General features: G+C 40.8%; 1 protein-coding gene across 1 annotated transcript in view; it reads right to left on the bottom strand.

Moving 5' to 3' along the window:
- DSTYK (dual serine/threonine and tyrosine protein kinase) overlaps positions 1–19305 on the bottom strand; it is a 24320-nt gene extending 5015 nt beyond the window's left edge. The window contains exons 1-10 of the mRNA XM_042463411.1: positions 18639–19305; positions 16919–17154; positions 16543–16626; positions 16004–16180; positions 14237–14366; positions 12448–12604; positions 11735–11867; positions 7277–7390; positions 6352–6466; positions 4648–4782 (exon numbers count right to left, since the gene is read on the bottom strand). Coding sequence (XP_042319345.1) covers positions 4648–4782; positions 6352–6466; positions 7277–7390; positions 11735–11867; positions 12448–12604; positions 14237–14366; positions 16004–16180; positions 16543–16626; positions 16919–17154; positions 18639–19173 — 1816 coding nt within the window. The 5' untranslated portion in view covers positions 19174–19305. The remainder of the gene's footprint in view (positions 1–4647; positions 4783–6351; positions 6467–7276; positions 7391–11734; positions 11868–12447; positions 12605–14236; positions 14367–16003; positions 16181–16542; positions 16627–16918; positions 17155–18638) is intronic.
- Positions 19306–19692: the final 387 nt, after the last annotated feature.

The following is a 19692-nucleotide window of genomic DNA, read 5'->3' as shown; positions in this document are numbered from 1 at the left end:
GGCAGGCTCCTTGTCTGGGGAAAGAGCCCGGCCGAGGAGAAGCTTCTGGGAGGGCAATCACCCTCCTCAGCGTCTCCTCAGGCAGGCTCCTTGTCTGGGGAAAGAGCCTGGCCGAGGAGAGGCTTCTGGGAGGGCAATCGCCCTCCTCGGCTTCTCTTCAGGCAGGCTCTTTGTCTGGGGAAAGAGCCCGGCTGAGGAGAGGCTTCTGGGAGGGCAACTGCCCTCCTCAGCATCTCCTCAGGCAGGCTCCTTGTCTGGGGAAAGAGCCCGGCCGAGGAGAAGCTTCTGGGAGGGCAATCGCCCTCCTCGGCATCTCCTCAACCAGGCTCCTTCTCTGGGGAAAGAGCCCGGCTGAGGAGAGGATGCAGGGCGTGCCATTGTCTCCCTCGCCAGGCTTTTCCCTTTGGAGGAAGCCAAGCCAGGGAGAGGCAATCGGTCACCCTTGTCAGCCCCTCCCTAGCTGGGTTAACTCTTGCAGAGGCATCCCGGCTGGGGAGAGGCTTGGCCAAAGTACCACATTGCCCTGCGGATAAGTCTACCCGGGATTTTGAACGCCATTTTGAGGCAAAAATTTCTCGACTTATAGTCCAGTATACAGTAGAGTCTCGGTTAACCGACCTTCGGTTAACCGACACTCTGGATTATCCGATGCCCCTCACCTATCCCCCTCCCTCCTTCTTCCTCCCTTCCCTCCCTCGTTCCCTGCTTACCTTCGCTGAGTCCTCTCCTGCCCAGCCTCCCTTCTCTTCCCCTCAAAGGACTCCGAAGAGCCCTTTGGAGTAAAGGGGAGGTCCAGGAATAGGAGGACTGGCCGGGGAGCCCAAGGAGGGAGAGGGCAGGCCTGGGAAAGAGAGATCTGGGCCCATGCCGAGGCCTCTCCCTCCCGGCTTCTCTTTCCTCTCCCCAAATGGACTCTCAGGAGTCCGTTCAAGGGGAGGAAAGACCCAGGTGCTCGGCCTGGCTTGTCCTCCGCAGCCATGGAGGACAGAAAAGGGCCAAGGATGCAGCCTCCTTGAAGAGGCTGCAGCCTCAGCCCAGGCTTGTCCTCCGCGGCCATGGAGAACAGGAAAAGGCTGAGGACGCAGCCTCCTTGAAGGGGCTGTGTCCTCAGCCCAGGCTTATCCTCCATGGCTTGCCTCCCCTCCCAAGGGAGCCCGAGGACTCCCTCGGGAGGGAAGGGGCCAAGCCTCGAGCTGAGAGAAGCCAGGCTGCTGAGGAGGGGACTCTGGCCTTGGCCCAGTCCCCTCCCCAGCAGCTTGCTTTCCCTCCGCTTGTAGGGACCCAAGCGGAGGGAAACCTCATTGGATTATCCAACATTTTCGGTCATACGACAATCAGTCGATCCCGTTTATGTTGGATAATCGAGACTTTACTGTATATGGTAATCTTCACCAATACATCCATCCATGTTGTTAAAAGGACTTAATTTAAATATTAACATCTTCTCCCTGGAAGAAATGGACAATAATTTTAAAAATGTGTGGGAAAGGGGAGTAGTTAAAAGTAATACTTTTAATGAAAAAAGCAGCCATGCAGGAGGGTACAATAATCCTGATAGCATGTACCACAGTTTTCATTCCAACCACACTGTCCAAATGGAGCATGTTTCAAGTATCTATTTCAATCCCCAACACAATGCACTCTAAACACTGTCTTAAATTATTTCTAAGCATTAGTCATGTCTGTATTTTAAAGGATTAGATTATTATTTTCTTCTTTGAGAAACTGTTGATGCTATCTAACATGAAAACACTCTATATTCTTGTTGCTATGTGCCTTCATGTTATTTCTGAATTACAACCTTAAGGCAAACCTATCATAAGGTTTTCTTGACAGAATTTATTCAGAGGGAATTTGCCCTTGCCTTCCTCTGAAAGAATGTGACTTGCCCAAGATCACCCAGTGGGTTTCCATGGCTGAAGGGAGATCTGAACCCTAGGCTGATAGTGTGTTTGGGACAAAGCAGACTGGCATAAAGAGATGGTTTCAGGATGCCATGGGGGCCAGATGTCCCAACACTGCCCCCCGACCCGGCATCACCATGCACCGCACTGCAGAAATAGGGAAAAGCCACCACCGTGGTGGTGGAAAGGGCATCTTTTTCCGGCCCAAAAAGGAGTGGCGTTTTGCCACTTTTTGGGAGGCTGGAAAAATGCTGGATTGGGGCTGCAGCATGCGGTTGCTGTGGCCCTGATCCAGCAATGAAAGTGGTGGCGTCAAACCGCAGCTTCAGGGCCATCTGTTTTGTCCCTTAGTTCAACACTCAGACCACTACACCTTGCTGGCTCTCATTATATTCTTACAGAATGGAGAAATCTTAATCCAAAGATTAGAAATCCCAGTTCATAAATAATTATTATTTGCAAAGTTTGTAGAATTACTGCATAAACTCAACTACAGTGCGCCCGTGTTATATGCACTGGAAGGAAGGGAGCCACGTGCCAGAAGAAAACAATGGTGCGTGCTCTTATGGTGTGTGTCCCGCGCACCACCGCGCGCACAAGCCCCATTCATTTGAATGGGGCTTGAGCATCCGTGTTTTTTCCCTTATGCTGGGGGTGTGTGTCTGAAATGGATCCCCCACGTAAGGGAAGGGATGACTGTATAAGTCAAGAATCCTGTGCTCAAAAATTGACCCTAAAATTCACTGCACCGTGCCCCACTCTCCTGGCCTCGGCAGTGCTCTTTGAAAGGGTGTGTGGGGTGTGTGTGTGTATAAGTGTGTATAAGTGTAAGTAAAAGAGGTGTGTCCCTTCTCAATGGAATGTTGAAAGCTTCTCTTCCACCTTCCTCCTTCCCTCGAGCTCTCTGCCCACAGAACACCCCACTTTCCTTCTCAATCAGATGTTAAAAACTTCTCCTCCAGCATCAGGGAAGTGATGTTAGGTGGTCAGGAGAGGCCGAGAGACAGAGAAAGAGGGAGGGAAGTGGTATTTTCCCAAGTAAATCCAGCAAACGCTGCACTCATTGGACAGGAGAGACCCTCTAACAGCCACAGGAGTTTACCGCATATCGTGCAGCTGTGGACAAGTCTATATAGGAACCACCAAACGCAGTGTTCAAACATGAATCAAGGAACATGAGAGACACTGCAGACTGGATCACCCAAAAAAAATCAGCAGTAGCAGAACACATTATAAACCATCCTGGGCATAAAATGCTGTTTGAAAACACTTAAATTCTGGCTCATGCCAACAACTATCAGGTCAGAATGCACAGGAAAGCCATTGAAATACATAAACGCTTGGACAACTTCAACAGGAAAGAAGAAACCCTTAAAGTAAACAAAGTATGGCTATCAATCCTGAAAAACACCAAAATCTAGACCCAACCCCATGCAAATGAAAACCACCCAGGGTGAGAGGGGGTTCCCAGCAGACAATGGATCACTAGTTAAATAGACACCCTCAGGCCTTGCCATTCAACAACAGACCAATGCACAGATTAATATGTAAATCATTTCCTCTCAACCAACAGTGTGTGTGTGTGTGTATCCCACTCTCTTCCACACCAACATTCTTTGAAGATGCCACTCACAGCTGCTGGTGAAACGTCAGGCATAAACTCTTCTAGAACATGGCCTCATGGCCTGAAAAATCCACAAAAACGATTTCCCTTTTATTTTGTCCTTTACATCCTTTGTTACTGCCCTTAAATTTTACTCTCAACTTATCCATAGGTCATATCAAAATCCATGATTTGGGCCCTGAAACCTGCCCTTGACTTAAACATGAGGTCAACTTGTACACAAGTATATACAGTAAGTTTTACTGTCTTATTTATATTTATAATTTCAAAAAAAACTTACAAAGTAATATCTAGAATCTCGAGCTGTTTTTTGTATATGACAGATATTTTTCTAAAGCAGAGGTTGTCGCCGTGCTATAATGAACTTTACATTACAAAAATATGCTTTGCAGTACAAGCCCAACCTTGTTTTGTCAGAATTCCCACTGTAACCAGTGGAGCTTAGCACAGTACTTGTGCACAGGATTACTGTCTGAGTTTTACATGCTATAAATTATCAACAGTTTCTTGGAAGTATGAAGGATCACACAGGAGGTCTCCCCACTTCTCCCATCTACCTCATCGCTTCTAGTTGTCACCCAATGTGAACATCCAGACAGCACCACCAAAAGGTGCAAGAACTCTGCTACCCACACTTCAGTGCCATGTTAGGTAGCTTCTTTTGCAGTTACAGAGAACACAGAATGATCAACTGTCATAAAGAACACTGCTCTAAAATCATCTAAATTACAAATCAAGCTTTTTTGTCTCATTATATACTGTCTGCATCTTGCTCATAATAAAAACAAACAAAACACCATCACTGCCAGACTCTCTGTTCCCTTTCAGTCATGTTGAAATCAAATTCCAGTTACAAGATTTTAGCATACAAAGAGGTAAGAAAAGATTCTCAAAGATTGTCAAACACTAGCCTTCTGGTAAATTGCACTGAAATGTGTTTCTGAAGCTATCCTGAACTTCAAGCACTGGCACCAGACAATACAATCACAGGAAAGGGACTTTGTACTCCCACAATATGAACACATCTTGACATCCAATAATATAGATCTGGACCTTCTGTATATTATCCATACTTTCACAACACTGCATCATGCCGTAATGGGTTGTATCCATGCCTACCTCTTCGGACGTTGTTCCAAAGGTGGTCCTTACTTGCACATCTTTCAAATGCTTCTGGTAACTTCACATGTCCTGAACAGATGTACCAGAACAAGATGCCAAATGCATATACATCCACAGAATTATCATATTTCCCTGGGACAGATTAGTGAGAAATATTGGTTGAATACTACTCATGAAAATAATATCACAGTGAATGACTGGATACTCTGGCACAGATGAGGATCCAGTTCAAATTCTACTTTCAGCAGGGCTATTTCAACTGAGAGCATGAGAACATTTGAAAAACTCCTATATGAGTTCACTAGAGCAAGTGATAAATAACAAACTTCATAATCCCCTTTCCTGGGACTTTATTTCACTAAGTTACTTCCTGTAAAATTTGGTTGCCCAACAGAGAAACAACACTAATTGTTGTGCATGGCATGTGGCACTCGGCTATATAGCTACACCATTCAGAAGGAAAACCATTCCAAACAATGTTTTCACTACAGTTTCTTGGGAGAAGAAGTATTACAGTTACCCCTCCAAGTCCACTTGGCAACTGTACACTTCAAATTCTATATACTGCTACCACTAAAGCCTGTTGTTTCTAATTTATGATACACTGTAAACCTCAATCACTAGCATCTTCAATTCTATCCACTATCCACTATTTGTCAATTTTCAGACAGCGAGGAAATGAAGAGGTGATCTCTGATTTTATCAACTTCCTTTCTCTGATGACTTCCTGAAGTCCAAACATGAGTACCCTTTTGGACGTTTTCTAAGACCTGCTTGTTAGAGTTGTTATCCAGGGCTCAGGATGTGGGACTTTTAATGTGATGGAGTTTTATTCTAATGTTGCAAAGGATTTGGTATTTTTTGTCTATACCTACCCTGAGTGTAGGAAGCTACAGAAGTGGAGAGTTCTGCTTATTTGACAGTTCCTTAGTGAAAATTAACTGGCAAAGTTACAGAAATGGAGAAGCATTCTACTGAAAAATAAGTGACTCGAAGGTAATAAATATAATGGTTTGGAAAAGGAAGGGGAGGGAATGAGAAGTTGTACTTACCGTGGAGGGTCATTCTTGGATGGCAGGGCAGGGCATAGTCATAATTAAATTAGTTTTAATTTACCAGCATCAGTGGATTGATCTGCCCTGCCATCCAGAGAATCACATATTTACTTCTTTCTCTCTAACCAGTACAATTACTGTAATTCTGTTTTAAGATTTCCAATAAGATACTTTATTGCATATCATAGTATTATGCTAATCAAGAATTATACTAAAGTTTGAAAGCACTTTTACTACCCTGACTCAATGCTAGGGCATTCTGGGATTTGTTATTTATTGGGGCACCAGAGCTCTCTGACAGAGAAAGCTAAATGTCTCACAAAACTACAGTTCCTAGAATTCTCTAGCACTGAGCCAGGACAATTAAAGCAGTCTCAAACTGGATTATTTCTGCAGTGTGTTTTGGACCATAATCCAAAATGCAACTACTGAGAAGTGAAGTCCCACTGTGTTTAGTGGGCTTTACCTCCATATAAGAATACTTCTCCCTAATGCTTGGGGAGGTACTGTAGGAATGCATCCACCTTACTTCCTGGTATGGCAACACATTTTTTAAAAGAAAATACATTGCAGATTTGTCATTTTAAGAGGTTTGACTGCAGTTCTCCATGGCTACCCATCAATAGGAAATACATGAGAAGCTTACCTGTGAAAAGTTCAGGAGCCATATGAATAGGGGTCCCAACAATACTGCCAGACATCATTGCTTCAGGTTTGCAGAATCCCAGGTCTGTAATTTTAGCTCTATTGTTTTTATCAAGCTGGACAAAATACAAAACATCAAATGTAATCCCCAGGATTTACTAACAGCCTAAGATGATGCCATATATTTATCAAACCAAGCTAAAATTCATCATACTTCATGAAAACCTGAAAGCTGCTAAATTTAGCAACTCCTGGAAGTTACTACATTGGACAAAACCAACAGCCAATCCCTACCGATTATCCTCTGTGTGACTGTGGATTTCCAGATGCTATCTTGAAGATTCCACTTTTTGGTATCTTGACTGATGGCATGGAAAATGTGTCACTCATGAAACTTTAAATGCTTTCCTGAAGAATCATGGATGAACCATGATTAATTTCACTGGATGTGCTAGAACTCTGTTATGAGACAGACATCTCTATGCTCTGAAGCCCATTTTAAACTTCTATTAAATCCCTTTCAAGGGTGGCTCAGGTTAGGATTTTTTCCTTGAGATTAGGAAATATAATTGCAGATACTGCTTAAACTGAGCATGATATTGTTTACTTTATAAGAGATCTGGTCTAATATATGGAAACCAGGCATTTTCCAGTTTCATTTGAATCTGAAGCTCTCTACTCACTTTTTTCTCACTTGTTCTTTGGTTTTCAATAAAAGGGAAAACATAGATTTTGTGTTTCAGGTGGATAGAGATCATATTGCTCATGTCTTTCTTTCAACAACAAAACTCTGCTTTTCATTTTAACTTAAAAGCAGATATATTATTGGGAAACAGTCTGAAAAAAGCCATTATTTTGTCTATTGATGTCTCTCTCATTCAATTTCAGCAAGGAGTACAAAACTAGAAGCAAAAACTATCTCTTACCAATACATTTTTAAGTTTGATGTCTCTGTGAACAAGCCCTTGGCTATGAAGAAACCGAATCCCTTCAACCACATCCAAAGCAATCTGCAATCTTGTCTCCAGTGTCAATCCAGCCTGAGGGGAAAAGAGAGGGGGAAAAAATACTGATCCTTTCATGGGATTTTTCAAAGAACGAGCTGTGTTAGTCTCATGAAGCATAAAAAGAAAGGAGAGAGGGAAGGAATGCAGCAAAATACTTTTATTTTGGCATGAGCTTTCATATGTACAGTATAAAACTACTTCTTCAAATGCAATAAGAGTGATATTGAGGACTTAAGATTCAAAGCAAATTTAAACAGTTGTGGGAATGAAAGTGGAATGGAATTAATTTGTTGATTTCACACATTTGTTTTCACACATCAGCACTAACTGACAGCTGTAAAGATCTGAAAGAACTGTATGACCTTATGCAGCCCTACAATTTCTATATGTTCAGGAAACATACAGAAGGATAACAGGTTGTAGATTTAAAGGGGAGGGGGAACCCATGGCTCAGTGACTTTCCAGAGACATGGAATTTTGTGGGGGGGGGGGGGGGGGAATTAAAGGGACTGGTCTCCTTGATCCCCAATTGCTTACTGTACAGGAGATTAGGGTCTCAGGATATCCAGTGTGAGACTAAATACAGTACCTGCATCCCCACATTACACAGAAGGCTTTAAGGAGGAAGGAATGGTGACATTTCTCTTTCTAACTAAGGCCTTCCCAACCTCTAATCTATAGCAACAGTGATGGCCAAACTCCTAAACGTAATTGGCGCAGTAGGAAAAGGTTTCAGGAGGTGGGAGACAAACAAAGACCTGTCCCCCTCACACCCCAAAAGGAGCCTGCAACAATATCACATGGCTCCTAATTCTGAATGACAGAGCCCTGAAGAGTAAATCAAGGGATGTACAATTGGGCCTCCATATCCAGAAATTCTTTATCCACCGATTCAAGTATCCATTGCTTGAAAATATTCCAAAAAAGTATAAATTCCAAAAAGCAAACCTTGATTTTGCAATTTTATATAAGGTACACCATTTTACAATGCCACTTGAGCATCCACAGATTTTGGTATCACAGTGGGTCCTAGAACCAAACCCCAGGAGATACCAAGGGCCCACTGTACATTGTTGTTGTTAACTACTGTCAAGTTGGCATTGACTTATGGCAACCTCATGAATGAAATACCTTCAAGTCACCCTATCATCAGCAGCCCTGTTTAGGTCTTGCAGACTTGGGGCTGTGCTTCCTTGACTGAGTATATCATGTGGAATGTGGTCTTCCTCTTTTCATACTGCCTTCTACCTTACCAAGCATCATCATCTTTTTTAGGGAGTCATGTCTTCTCATGTTGTGTCCAAAGTAGGATAGCCTCAGTTTATTCATCTTGGCTTCTAAAGAGAGTTCAGGCTTGATTTGCTCTAGGACCCATTTCTTTGTCTTTTTAGCAATCCATGATATCCGTAGAAATATTCTCCAGCACCATGTTTCAAATGAGTTGATTCTGTTGCTTTTTTCCCTTCAGAGTTTTCTTTACTTTCCAGCTTTCACTACCCTACATAGAAATAGGAAATACAAAAGCATGGACAATCCCAGCTTTAGTATTCAATCATATATTGTTACACTTCAGGATCTTTCTTAGTTCTTTCATACTGTCCTTCCAAGTCCTAGTCTTCTGATTATTTGATTGCAGTCTCCATTCTGATTAATCACTGAGCCAAGGTATAGAAAACCTTGAACTATTTCAATATCTTCATTATTTTAAAGTTATGAAGATAATCTGTGGCCATTATTTTTGTTTTCTTAATGTTCTGCTGTAAACCTCCCTTTGCACTTTCTTCTTTGACTTTCTTCAGTAATTGTTCCAAGTCTTTGTTATGTTCTGCTAGTATGGTGTCATCTTCATATCTTAATTATCTGATGTGTCTTTTTCCAATTATCATGCCCTTTCCTTGAAGTCCAATCCTGTTTTACACATGATACAGTATTTTCAGCATACATGTTAAACAGCTAGAATGATGAACTGCAGCCTGGCCTGATCCCCTTGCCAAGTGGAAACATTCTGTTCCTCCATCTCTGTCCTAACAGCAGCCTCTTGTCCTGAATACAAGTCATGCATCAGGATGATCAAATGTTATGGCACACCCATTTCTTTAAGAGCAATCAATAGTTTTTCATGATCTATACAATCAAAGGCTTTGCTATAATCTATAAAGCACAGGTTGATTTTCTTTTGAAATTCTTTGGTGCATTCCATTATCCAATGTATGTTTGCAATATGATCTCTAGTGTCTCTTCCTTTCCTGAACCCAGGCATCCGATCCTGGTAATTTATTTCTCCCAAGTGCTCTAAGTGCAGCTTCCACTTCACTTTCTAATATTGGAGGTTCACCTTCATATGGTTCTTGCTCAAATGAAACTGTCACCCTTTCATCTATTTTACATAGTTCTTCTGTTTATTGTTTCTATTATCTTTTTATTTCTACTTGGCCATGTAATGTGCTCCCCTGTTAGTAGCAGAGCATCCCCACTCTAGCTTTAAATTTCCCCTTGATTCCTCAGATCTTGTGGAAAGGATCTTTTGTTCTTCCTTTTTCGTTGTCACTTATTTCTCCACATTGATTATTATAGCAGTTTCCTGTGTCCCAACACACAAATCACCGAATAGTTGCATTCAGGGTTCTGATTCTATTTCTGTGACTTTTTAATTTTACTTCTCATCTGTCCTTAATTGCTTGAAGAGTTTTATCTGCCATCCCTTTCTTTTTGGCTCGAGATAACTGTCTTTTTGCTTTCCTCCCTGACAATATCCTTGGCTTCAGTCCAAAGTTCTTCTAGCTCCCAGTCAACTAGGCAATATTGTAGATCTATTTTTCACAATGTCGTTAATTTCTACAGTTCTTTAGGTTGTATTTTGGCATGCTGGTTGGTTGGTTCTTTTTTAGCTTTACTCTATTTTTTGACAATAGTTCAAGGTCTGCTTCACAATCTGCTCCTAGTCTTGTTTCTTCCAATTACAGTTGCCCCTCCTTTTTTCCAGGGACCCCTCACGAAAATGGAGTTTCACCTATATTCAAGCCCCACTGGTTTGAATACAGGCACGGGTGTGCTGGGGCATGTGCCACGAGCATGCACCATATTCATTCTCTCTTCGTTTGTCCCTTGCACATAAGCGAGGGTGGGTCTGAAGACTGCAAGAACGGAGGGAGGATGGTATATAGTCCATTTGGTTTCTATATTGGCAAGTAGGTGATGTATACAGTCTCTTCTTGGGTTGCTTGAAGAACATGTTTGTGATGAAGAAACTATTGGCCACACAAAATTCAATCAGTTTGTCTCCTGATTCACTTCTTGATTCTAGGCCAAATTTTCCTACAATCTTTGATTCTGTTCTGTTTCTTATTTTTGCATTCTAAATGCCTATGATTAACAAGCAGTCCTATTTTGGTATGTGATTAATTTCCTCCAGGATTCCAGCAAAGAATCTTTCCATTTCTTCTCCTGCCTCTGTAGGTGGATGATAAACTTGGATTAAGGTTATATTGATGGCTTTTCCCTGAAGTCCTATTGACATGATTCAGTCGGACTTTGCATTATATCCTTTTAAGTGTTTTTGCTACATCCCTCACTATAATGCCACCCCATTTCTTCTTAGATGTTCATTTCCTCAGTAAAACACTGTAATTATCTGATTCAAAATGCCCCATTGTTGTCCACGTTAGCTCAGTCATCCCAAGTAGTGCAATGTTTATACATTAAGTGTTTATACATTTCTTGTTTTACTATTTCTGGCTTCCCGATTCCTGCTTCTCACTTTTGATGTTCCCCTAGCATGTGTTGTGTAGTTTCGGATTTTCCTTTCACCTCTGACTATGCCAACAGCTGAATGTCCTTTCAGCTTGAGTCCAGCCATATCAATACTCATAGCTATCTTCTGATCTACCCCAGTAGCTTCTTGAGTGCCATCCAACCTAGGAGCCTCATCTTCTATCAGTATCTCTTGTTTCATTTTGGATTTGTCTTGTCATAGCAGTTCCATGGTGAAAGATCTTCAAAAGGATGTTTACTGTGCCTACCCCCTGCACAGTACTAATAACCATTACCCATGATGCCACTGCCAGTAAGAGATCCTCCAGCAGCATCATTCTCCACTACTGCTGCTGCCCAATAGCTGTTTGGCACATTTAGTCTGGCTCCTCAGCAAATGCCTGTCTGACATGGGAGATCCTACCAACAACACTGCTGCTATCACATAGCCTCTTGCTTCACAGGAGGATGCAATCTCACCACCACAGAAAGATAGTGCCACTGGTGAGATTATTGCTCCAAATAAAACATTTTGTGAGAAATACAGTCACTAGAAATGATTTCATGGAGATCAGAAAGCCCCTGACACAGTATTCTGTAAAATCCCAATTTAAAGCCATTCTGTACCTTTAATCCTGTATAGAGATCTCTGTGCAGTTGTTCCATTATCAATAGAACAGCGATGCTGGAACCTCCTCCATACCCATAATCTATCACTGAGCCATGAAGATCTACCAACCGTTCATGTTTTGGCAAAGACCTAAAAACAACACAAAATAATTACCTAGGAAAATGGATAACTAAACAGGTGGAAATTCCACATACTTCACTTGTTAGGAAAAAGCAGTAGTAATCAAATAAGAAATATTATATGAAATTTGCTTTTAATCCAAGTGTTCCAATATAATTTTTCTATTGCCTCCAGTTCTAGCAATGTCTACAAATATCTACAATATTAACACTATCAATATAAAAGTCCAGCTGATTATCAAGTGCAATTTCAAGATGTAATAATGCTTTAGTTAACAAAAGATTTTGCCATCTTTTGCTGGAAAAATGATCTATCAGGCTAGAGGCTGGCCAGTCTTCTGAACAAAACCAACCAGCACTAGGCTTTAATAAGTGTCAACCATTTATTCCTTAAACAGAAATTAGGAATTTAACAGCATTGCTTTGTTTTACAAATATCCCAATCATATTAAGGATTGCACTAGTAGTTCTAATTAGCTCTCAGAATATCTATAAAAGGAGTTTAGTTTCAAACCTCAAACTACAGTTACTCTTTATTACAAAGTCTATACATATCTACAGTATCCTTACTCATTACTGTAGTTTCATACCTCATATAATGAAACTCAAGCGCAAGGTCATTCCAGTGCTTCTCATCTGGTGGAACAACAGATTTCAGTGCACATGGGAAGTGCCCTCCCCATGCATTACACAAGTACACCACTCCATACTGCCCTCGGCCCAGCTCACGGCCTAACTTTGGTTTACCTGAAACAAAAACAGCTACTTTGTCAGACAATGCATTCTTCATGCTCCTCACCTGCAGTTTACATTATCTGGGTTTCATTAATTCTTATCAACAACAGTATAGAATTTCCCTTTTGAGGAGCGTATCAACACTCACAGAATGAGAAGAAATATACTCTGAGCAAGAAGTATTGAGGTACAATCCTAACAAAACATAATTTTAAAAGGATATTTGCTTTGCATTTTGCAATTTTAATTAATCCTGCTTTGGGGTTGTTTGTTTGTTTGTTTGGTATTAATGCATTTTTGTTTTGGCTGTTGTATTATATTTATTAACTGTCTTGAAACATTGTAAAAAGAATATCAATCTAGAAATAAAGCTTCAGTTGTAGTTCTACATCATTTTCATTAGTGTGGCCTTCGACACCTGCATTTTGAACTCCAGTTTGCAGAAGGGGTAGCAATCCCCTTTCTCCTTATAGGGGATGAGGAGAAAGGCAATATCTGCCACACTGATCAAACGTCCTGTAGCCTGGAGCGCATATATTCAGGATAAACAAAGGATTGCAAGATGAAGGAAGAATCAATTTCTCAGTCCTCCAACTCCTTCAAGCAGGAGGGCCCCATGGGCAGAACTCTACTCACAGAAACTCTGGATCAAAAGTGAACTGTGTGAACTGCTCATCACAACTACCTGTTCCCCTGATTAATTTGTATTATGGGATTAATCCATCATACTATTAATTGGGGATGCTTTGATTGAGATTTCCTGCATGGCAGGGGGTGGGACTGGATGGCCCTTGTGGTCTCTTCCAACTCTATGATTCAACGATTCTACGAAGGAATTTTGTACTTCACCAACTACCATTTTTCAAGGCTGTGCTAGAAGTTTCCATTTAGAATCAATTTCATACATAAACATGCGACATGTTTAAAATGGTAGTTAAGACTCAAACTAACTTCCTTTTTCAGACAAACTAGATAATAAACACTTGTTTAGCTTTCTTTGGCATCTACAGAAACACAGAAGGAAGACCTGTACCCATTTAGCATATTAAATGGCACTGAGGAAATCACCAGTTGCAAACAAAACAAAGCAAAACAAAACAAAACTATAACCATCATGAAATTATTGTGAATATTTAAAAAACTCACAAAAGTAGTCAAATCTGATCACAATCCACACTGAGGCCATGGAATGGAAGGAGGTCAGAGTTTACCCTATGGCTGTGCTCTGGAAGGCCCTCCCTTACCCCTATGGCTGCTATACTCTTTAAAATGGAATCTCCAACTGACAATAAGTGGGAGCTCCCTTCCTTATGAAAATAGCAGCCATTGCAAGTTGGAGCTGCACAGGAAAGGAATAATACAGATCAGATCAGAATTCATGTGCAGGTACAGGGTTAGCCCCCTTCCTTCTCACACCACAGTCACAGTTCTGGACTGCTATGTATTTTAAATACAGTTTCACACGGTACACAGATAATGTCAGATATGTCTGGGGCCTTAGTCTCAGAGCAGTGCCATGCAGCATTACTGTAAACCATACAATGCAATCAAAATCTAGTACCTGCCTATGATCTTCCAGATTTGGAGAATTATGCAAAGATGAGCAAATCAATAAATGAGAAAAATTAAGGAAGCAAAACTTACCATGTAACAAAACATCCTGCAGGGATCTGCTTTCCAAAGAGAGGCGGGCAAGCCGAGGGGCATGGTCCTTTCGCACTTTTAACCAAAGATCTTCTGTCTTCTCCAGCCGGCCTGAGTGGCCAGCCTCCAGCTAAAGAGACATAAGGCTAAACGTAAGCATGGCTTTGCCATCCTGCAAGCTGTATCCTACATGTCTTTTCTGCAATCTGCTTCTCAATTTCTTCCTTGCTAAATTATAGCATTCTTGTTTAGGACTGTAGCTTGTTACACAAGGTGTGGTTATACAAGTACCAGAAATTAGCAGAAATTACCTGTGGGAGAGCATGCAGAACCTTTTCCTAATTTGTATTCCTCATCCCTGCCACCCCAGGCTTTAGAACACTGTAGCAGGCTCACCAAGCCCTTTAAACTGAACAAGGTAGCACAGAAAACTACAAATAAAACACTCTGTTTATTCCTTGCAGCTTTTTGGAATTGAAGAATGGGTTCTACTGTATATACGCATGTATAAGTCTAGAAATTTTAGTCAAAAAATTGACCCCAAAAACTTGTGTCGACTTATCCTTGGGTCAATATACGTGCTATATTTTGATACTTATTTTTTTAAAAAAACCATATCCTGGTGAAAGGAAAGGCCATAATATGCCCTGGAAGTACTGACCTCCCTCTGTTTATCTCATCCATACAGCCTTTAGTATCAGCTGCTGGAATTTTGTATGTTCTTTGACCTTGTTTTCCTTTGCATCATCCTTTACATCCTTTGTTATATGCCCCTAAATTTTACCCTCAATTTATCCATGGGTCATATCAAAATCCCTAATTTTTACCTGTCCTCGACTCATACATGAGGTCGACTTATAGTCGAGTATATATGGTATGTATCTTGTTATTAAAGGCTTAGAACAAATAGCAACAACAACAGCTTTATAGTCCTTTAGAATCATAGAGTTGGAAGAGATCACAAGGGCCATCCAGTCCAACCCCCTGGCATGCAGGAACTCTCAGTCAAAGCATCCCCGACAGATGGCCATCCAGCCTCTGTTTAAAGACCTCTAAGGAGGGAGGTTCCCCTACACTCTGAGGGAGTGTGTTCCACTGTTGGACAGCCCTTACTGTCAGGAAGTTCTTCCTAATGTTGAGGTGGAATCTCTTTTCCTGTAGCTTGCATCCACTGCTCTGGGTCCTAGTCTCTGGAGCAGCAGAAAACAAGTCAGCTCCCTCCTCAGTATGACATCCCTTCATGTATTTAAACAGGGCTATCATATCACCTCTTAACCTTGTCTTCTCCAGGCTAAACATCCCCAGCTCCCTAAGTCGTTCCTCATAGGACATGGTTTCCAGACCTTTCACCATGGTTTCCAGACCTTTCACCATTTTAGTCGCCCTCCTTTGGACACATTCCAGTTTTTCAACACCCTTTTTAAATTGTGGTGCCCAGAACTGGATGCAATATTCCAGGTGGGGCCTGACCAGAGCAGAATAGAATGGCACTATTACTTCCCTTGATCTAGACACTATACTTCTATTGATGCAGCCTAAAAACGCATTGGCCTTGTTAGCTGCCACATCGCACTGTTGACTCACCTGCTAGGCTACTACAGCCATTTCTGTCAACACTAAAAGGATCAGGAGCGACCCAAAGGTGTCCAGGTGGTCTTCTGGGTAGAAGACAGTGGAGAGAGGCAAACTTTGTCTTTCATTTTATTTGAAAAATTGCTTGAGTTGGCTGATCCTTATTCTTGACATTACCTTAATATCCAAACTGACCTGTCTCAAGGAGGCTGCAAAAGCTTCATGAGAACTGTTTAGTCTTGTCCGGAATTGGCTGCAGATGCTCTTGGCCAGCCTGGATGCACTAAGACTCTCAATGGCATCTTGAGCCACTTTCTTTTTCCACTCTGTGGTAATAGCTGGTGGGCTTACCCAAGTAATCCGCTGTATTATCTAAGGAAGCAGAAGGCCACTGTTTCATTGTCAAAATTCCAGTATTAGATAACCTACTGTCATATTCATCTGCACTGAATTTATAGTATTGGTCAGATTCAAAGAAATTGGGATGACTAGGAGCAAAACTATGATAATACAAACTATTTTTGTTTCCAGAGTACTTGCCATATTTTAACACAGTCTTATTTTTGCTAGATAGTTTTTATTTCATTGTGCAACGCCTATGGACATTGAGGAATGTCATTCTACAAATTAGGCCAGCGTATGAAAATCTGAATGAATGGAAAGTGACAGGTCAACTAAATAACATATCATTAAGATTTCTCTGAATGATCCTTTACTATCAAAACATGAAATACCTGCTTGATTTGTTCCCACAGCATTCGCGATACTGTTGAACCAGAGTGAAAAGTGACTTCAACATGATAGGCTGCATTCAGTATCTGTAATCAGGAAATATGTTAATGATACACCAAGTAAATTAAATGCCACTTCCATGAATTAAAAAAGAAAGCTGAATGCCTTAGATTCATTATTTGTAATCTAGAACAAAACTGCAATGAACTCTGACATAATGAAACTATGTCATAAAGCTATGAAGTCTGTGTCAGCCAAAATAACAACAAGTAATTAAAATCATCCCAAAATGCATTTCATTATTTTAGTTCATACAGCCTATAGCTGGCATTCCAGAAATAGAAATGTAAAATTTGCTCACTGTTTATGCTATTTTACCTGTTTTAAATAGTTGCTTGTAATATGCACTGAAACATCTTGCTGTGATTTCTCCAAACTTTTAAGACATCTTTCCAGAGTCCCTACAAAGCTCTCACGGAGGTAGTCCACAGAACTTATCAGTTTGTTGGCAACTGCTTGGTTCAACCGTGAAATTATCAGTTCCTGGATTTGCTTAATGCAACATTTAATATCTCTGGAACTAATAAGCTCTCCATTGTCTGGAATTATGATGTCTAGAGGTGGGGAAGGGAAAGAGAAAGAATCATAATGGAAGGCAGAACATACAGTAACCCCAGAATAAACAGCCACCAGTACAAGCGGAATACTAAATTTAGTGATTTTGATACAATGGAAGGTTTCTAATAATAGTGACTTTTATCTGAAACATTTTCCCACCCTAGAGGTCCATGATATGCTGCTTTATGTCAATGGGACACTTAACAATTCACTGAACTTTCTCCCATATTATCCAGTGTGCTTTAGGATGCAATCTTAAACTAATTAACTTGGAAGTAATCTCTCACTGAACTGAATGAGAGTTATTTCTAAACAGAGTTGTACAGAATTGAATTGTTAAAAGTGTCTAAACAGATGGAACACACCCAAAAATAAGACTATATCCAAGGACTGTTTACAGCTTTCAAGATAAGCTAATCTTGATTGTTTGGATAAAAATTTTAAAACTTCACCTCAACATATCAACCCATTCTATGCTAACACAGTTTAGAGAATATGAGGGGAAATCTGGTAAAGAATTTCACTCCATAAGAGATTGTTCAGAGTTGAATTATATGCATATAGCAATTGAAAGTACACTAGTGTGGAAAAAAGCACAGCACCGAGCAAATTAATTTTAAAAGTCAGGTGAGGTTAATTCATCCCTTAAATATTATTCAGTTTTCCAAAGCAAAACAAAAAACTATGGAAAGACTGAAACTGGTGATAAATTGCTGAAATAGGTCCTAAATATATTTAGAATCATGCTGCTAGTTTGCTTACCAATTAACATCGATTTTTCCAATTCGCTTGTGCAGAAAACTAATACTTGCCTCACGTTTGCAAAAGACATAGTTCTCTGCCAAAGTCTCTATAGCTATCTTATTTTTAAAAACTCCCAAATACAGAAGACAGACCTCATCTTTGAATTTTTCATGAAAGAAATGAAGCCAGAGAATATACTGTATTTTCAATTCCAGAGCTGAAAAATGGAATTCCAAACAAGCCATCTGAAATCAGGACATGCAAATCACTGTTGTTCCCACAAGAACCTTAACTACATGCAAACAGCAATGCTATTAAGAAGCAGAGAGGAATTTACATTTGGCTCAGTACACATCTGTCAAATCTCTTGCATGTTATAACAACAAAAGATGCCTTGTTAAGCAAGCTGCACTTCTTTCCATTCTTATATACTCAAGGTTGTACAATCTGGTCAAGACACATATGAAGCTTCCAACTGTAGATCATTCATCACAGCATTCTCATTTGACTTGCAAGCAAAACACCTTGTATGAAATAGGGCATCACAGGCACTTGGTGTGCTCTCAAGACAAACCACGTGGATGGATGATAATACATCTGGAACACTGTAGGAACCATCATAAATGAGGTGAAAATTTTGCCAGCCCATGTTATAAAGCCAAGTTTCCTTTCCAAGTGGTTTGTCAAGGCACAAGAATAAAGTCAAATGCTTATCAATCTCTTCTATAGAAATTACCTTTGAATTCCATATTAGCAGCATCTTCCAGTAGCTCTTCTTTCATGTTATTGAGTGTTTCTATTATCATGTCCTTCATTTCCTCTTGTTTGCGGTTAGCTATACCCATCAAAGATTCATACAACTCATTCTCTTTTTTCCGTGTGTACTCTAGACGCTTCGGAGTGATTTGCAGGTCTCGCTGCATGTCAAAGGCTTGGTTGATGAAGATGTCCAGGCAACGACAATGTACTATGTTCAAGATGGTGGCTGCATCCACTAAGTGCTTCTGCAGCACCTGTTTGGAGAAAGTGCTAAGGAGACGGATCTTGTCCGATTGTTCCACAAGCATGCTTTGGGCTTTGGCATCAGAGGTGGGAGCTCCACAGCTGCAATGGTTGGTACTAAGGTAGTCTAAATCCAGGAGCTGCCGATAAAGGGATGACTTTTCATTCTCTGTATTTTGAGGGGATATCAGTTCAACCCCCAAATCCGGCACTTTGAAAAAGAAGACAGGCAGAGCAAATTTCTCTTTAATCCCACGCAGTTCATTCATATCCAGTGCTGACAGTTCTGCTTCACTGATAGCGAAAGTGATGACTGGAAGGACACTATTAATATATTCTCCCAAAGTGACTTCTGCAGACTGGAATTCCCGACATGGAGCTACTACAATATCCACTTCCTGAAAAAAGCAAAACATCAGAATTTTAAAATTAAAGCTATAGTGATTGATTTGAGATTTCCAGCAGCATCTGCCACCTTATCCTCATCCACTATAAGAAAAGTATCCTTCTTCCTTTTAAGGACAATGCAAAACAAAGAACAACCCTCCTTTTAGGGTAATATGATTCCTGAGGAAGGGTATTTCTCAGAAATGCCTGTCCAAGTAAGGGGGAAAGATGGGAAAGTACATATATGTACAAACCCATGTTCCTAATTCTTTTCTCCTGCCAGATTTTAACTTCACACTCCAAGGTGCATAAAGCAAATAGGAAATCAGCAACAAGGAAGTGACCTCCTTATAGACTACAAGACAGGTGGAATGGCTTCTTACTCTAGTAGACTAACCAAC

This window comes from Sceloporus undulatus, chromosome 4, assembly GCF_019175285.1.
Source record: "Sceloporus undulatus isolate JIND9_A2432 ecotype Alabama chromosome 4, SceUnd_v1.1, whole genome shotgun sequence".
In the NCBI taxonomy this organism is placed as follows: domain Eukaryota; kingdom Metazoa; phylum Chordata; class Lepidosauria; order Squamata; family Phrynosomatidae; genus Sceloporus; species Sceloporus undulatus.
The sequence above is the reverse complement of the archived record's forward strand: the minus strand, read 5'-3'. Positions and strand labels throughout refer to the sequence as shown.